The 3,410-nt window shown below is 39.4% G+C and overlaps 1 protein-coding gene across 2 annotated transcripts in view; it reads left to right on the top strand.

Moving 5' to 3' along the window:
• zgc:66433 (cancer-related regulator of actin dynamics) overlaps window positions 1–3,410 on the top strand; it is a 94,672-nt gene that overhangs the window by 57,604 nt on the left and 33,658 nt on the right. For both annotated transcript variants that reach the window (XM_032510850.1, XM_032510851.1), the window contains exon 3: window positions 1,043–1,217. In XM_032510850.1, the coding sequence (XP_032366741.1) occupies window positions 1,043–1,217 (175 nt within the window). The remainder of the gene's footprint in view (window positions 1–1,042; window positions 1,218–3,410) is intronic.

The following is a 3,410-nucleotide window of genomic DNA, read 5'->3' as shown; positions in this document are numbered from 1 at the left end:
GTAAACTTATGCAAGCCACTGTACAAGTTGGGAATAAAAATGAAAATGTACAACTGTTTAACTAGTATTGATGAAGCTATAGATAACGTAAATATTGTATGTGAAAATAGCGGAGGAGAAGGAGTGTAATGCTGGCTTTTGTCTGTATTGCAATGTCCATTTGCGATCTCTGGTGAGGTCAGAGGTCATGGAGTGGACACATTATGCAGTGTTTGGTGCTATGAAGCTGTCCTATAGCCCTGATAGAGGGTAGCTGCAGATTAGTCTATGAGCATCTTTAAAGGAGTACTCCACTGATTTAGCGTTGCACTCCTATAACATTGTAAGACTCCCAAAAAGAGCTGTAATAAGTAAGTAAGTAATCTACTGGGGATGTGTGCCTGCATGTTTTGGATTGGCCACCGCAGTGTCTTGCCAGATGATGTAGAGCTGCAGGTTTTGTTTTGCCACAGCCCCACTGGGCCATTGGACTGCTTTCATTTGAATAAATGAAGAGGCTGCGTTTTAACATGCAGAGCACAAGTTGGTCTGAACATGGCCTTAGTCTTGTTATTAAAACACAAAGATGAGGACATTTATCTTTTATACTGACTAGTTGAATAGAGGACTAAATATTAAGACAGCCAGTTGAATGTGAGACGGAGAGAGGACCAGTGAGCAGTTCAGGTTCTAGATGAGCGCCTTGCTGACTGAACGCAGTGAAAGCACTTTGTAGCTGTTTAAGGAGTTATAAAAAAAAAAGTTGTTGAGTTTTTCCACTGCGGGAAGGGGTTTACGAGCAGAGCAGAGGAGTGTGTGTGGGAATCTGTCTTTATGTACGTATCAGTCTTGGTGTGTAGTTTCTTCAGGCCTTTACAACCAACAAAGTGCTAATGGCTCAACGTAGAGTCCAGATGAGGGCTGTGCGTAAAGATGCTGTGTGGGTAATTGTCTCGTTAACATATCACTGTGCAGTTAGTTGTAAAGAGGTAAAGGTAACTGTAATGGGGAGGTTCAACCAGTTTCTTTAATTTTCTCTCTTTTTTTTCAATTGTCTTCGCAGGAAAGAAGAAGTCCAAGTTCCAGGCGTTTAAAAAATTCTTTGCCAGGAAGAAGAGAAAGGAGCCGCCAGCCGCCGGAGCAGACGCGGGGCTTAAAGCCAGCCAATCAAGTGACAATGTCAGCAAAGCATCCGAAAATAACACACTCACTCGATCAGAGAAGGATAAGGGCTCTGGGTAAGATCTCACACACAATCACACACACACACATACAAAAACACAAGTTAATGGTGACTGCAAGACTTGTATTGAAACATCATCACAGTTACATACACATGTATGCTAAGTGCCTCGTCATGGCTGAACAGAAAAAGAGGACACAGCAGACTGACCGAGGGAGGGGTCAGACACAAGTGAACAGAGGAGCTGCCAAATATCTATTCCGAAGCTGTGTGTGGGGGGGGTGCTCTTAAGAGAAACCTGCGAAAAAAAGGGCCAAAACTGCGTAGCGCCCATTTAAGTGCTACATTTTGCATCTCAAATCTGCAATCTCACCCATTTCTCTTCACATTAACTCTTGTGTTTTCTCCCATCAACCATGAAAAAAGAAAGTTTTGGTGACTTTTATTCAACAATATTATCTCTTTTTTTCCCCACTTTTTTTTCCCATTTTTGGTGTTTTTTTTCAAAGTTTTTTGATATTTTTAATGTCGACGTTTTCAGCGCTTATTTCAAATAAAAATAATTAACTAAAAACGGGTCAGTTTGACCCGAGGACAACATGAGGGTTAAGCTTCATATTTGTTAGAGCAGGTTTACAGAATGCCTCATCTAATCCTTTCTGTTTGGACTTTGAACTGTTCTCATCACATTTTCAAGTCATTCCTGTCTCCATTTTTCCCACCACAGTAGTTTTTACTGTACATGCAGCACACTATCAATGTTTCCTTCATACTTGTGTTTGTGTCAGGGTAGAAAAGCCTTTTAAAAAGGGCATTAAGTCCATCATGATACACTGAAACCGAAGCTAATTAAATAGGTTTTGGTGGGTTGACAGATCATTAAAGTGAGATGACCACCGCCAATGAAATATGAATCCCGTTATAGCAAGGGTGTCAAACTCATCTTGACGAAGGGCAACACTAAAAATTAGAATCACATCAAGGTTTATTGATATGCTTTTAACCAAAAAAGTCAAATATCTTATATCTTACAATAATATAATATCTTATCTCTGTCATACAGTCTTCTCCCTTACAGTTTGGTCGACAAAAAAGTTCTAAAGAAGTCAGAAAAAGTTCCTTTAGAATCACATCAAGGGTCAGACATGAAATAAGCACCAAAAACGTCGTAAAAAGTGACAAAAACGTTGTAAAAAGTTGGAAAAAAACGACAAAAAAAGGGACAAAAACTTTGGCAAAAATAACAACAATGTTGAAAAAGTTACAAATCGTCAAAAAATATAACAACAACGTCAGGACAAGCAACAAAAACTAGGTGGGCCAAAATGTATTGGGAACCTAAATTGATATGCGGGCCGGACCAGGATCTGCCAGGGGCCGGATTTGGCCCTACGGGCCCCGAGTTTGACACATGTGAGTTATAGCAATGTCGACTTGTTGCTCTAACGTTCCAGTGTTTTATTCAGCCACCACTTATTCTACACCACAAGACTTTTTAACGGGTTCACCAACAAAACACAGCCGCTGCCAGACGTGTGTCATTGTCCTGCCGCCCTCTTATATGTGTCTACCCAGTTTGTTGGTGTTCAACTTGTCTATTCAGACAATCTTTCCTTGTGTGAAAAGGATAGAGATAATTTAAGAAAGGAAGATCTTGTTTTAACATCCATCTCCTGTTCTCCCCCAGCTGAGACTCGTGGCTTCCTGTTTTCGTAACAAGTGGTGGAATGTGTCTTCCTGTGGACAGTCCTAATTTCCTTTGTTGTCCTAGGCTGTGCCACTTCCTGCCTCGTCTACTCTGGACTTTTCCTCGGTGTCACAGGACATATCTGCTCCAATTTTACTACCCGTTCTATGATTCCCCTTAGAATCATTAGGGAATACGGCACAAAGTGGTTGGACAAAAAAGAACATAATAAGAGATTATTGATTAATTTAAAATTATTTTCTTTGATGCATAAGGGGAATAATAACATAGGGATATATTCTGTGTAGATAGATAGATAGATAGATAGATAGATAGATAGATAGATAGATAAGGGGAATGATAATATAGGGATATATGCTGTATAGATAGATAGATAGATAGATAGATAGATAGATAGATATATCGCGATATAGATGAATAAGGGGAATAATAATATAGGGTATATACCGTGTGTGTATGTGTGTGTTTATATATGTGTGTATATGTATGTGTATGTATATATATATATATATATATATATAGATAGAGAGAGAGAGAGAG

The sequence above is a fragment of the Etheostoma spectabile genome, unplaced genomic scaffold (assembly GCF_008692095.1).
Source record: "Etheostoma spectabile isolate EspeVRDwgs_2016 unplaced genomic scaffold, UIUC_Espe_1.0 scaffold273, whole genome shotgun sequence".
Lineage (NCBI taxonomy): Eukaryota > Metazoa > Chordata > Actinopteri > Perciformes > Percidae > Etheostoma > Etheostoma spectabile.
Note: the sequence above shows the minus strand (reverse complement) of the source record. Positions and strands in the feature narration are given on the sequence as shown.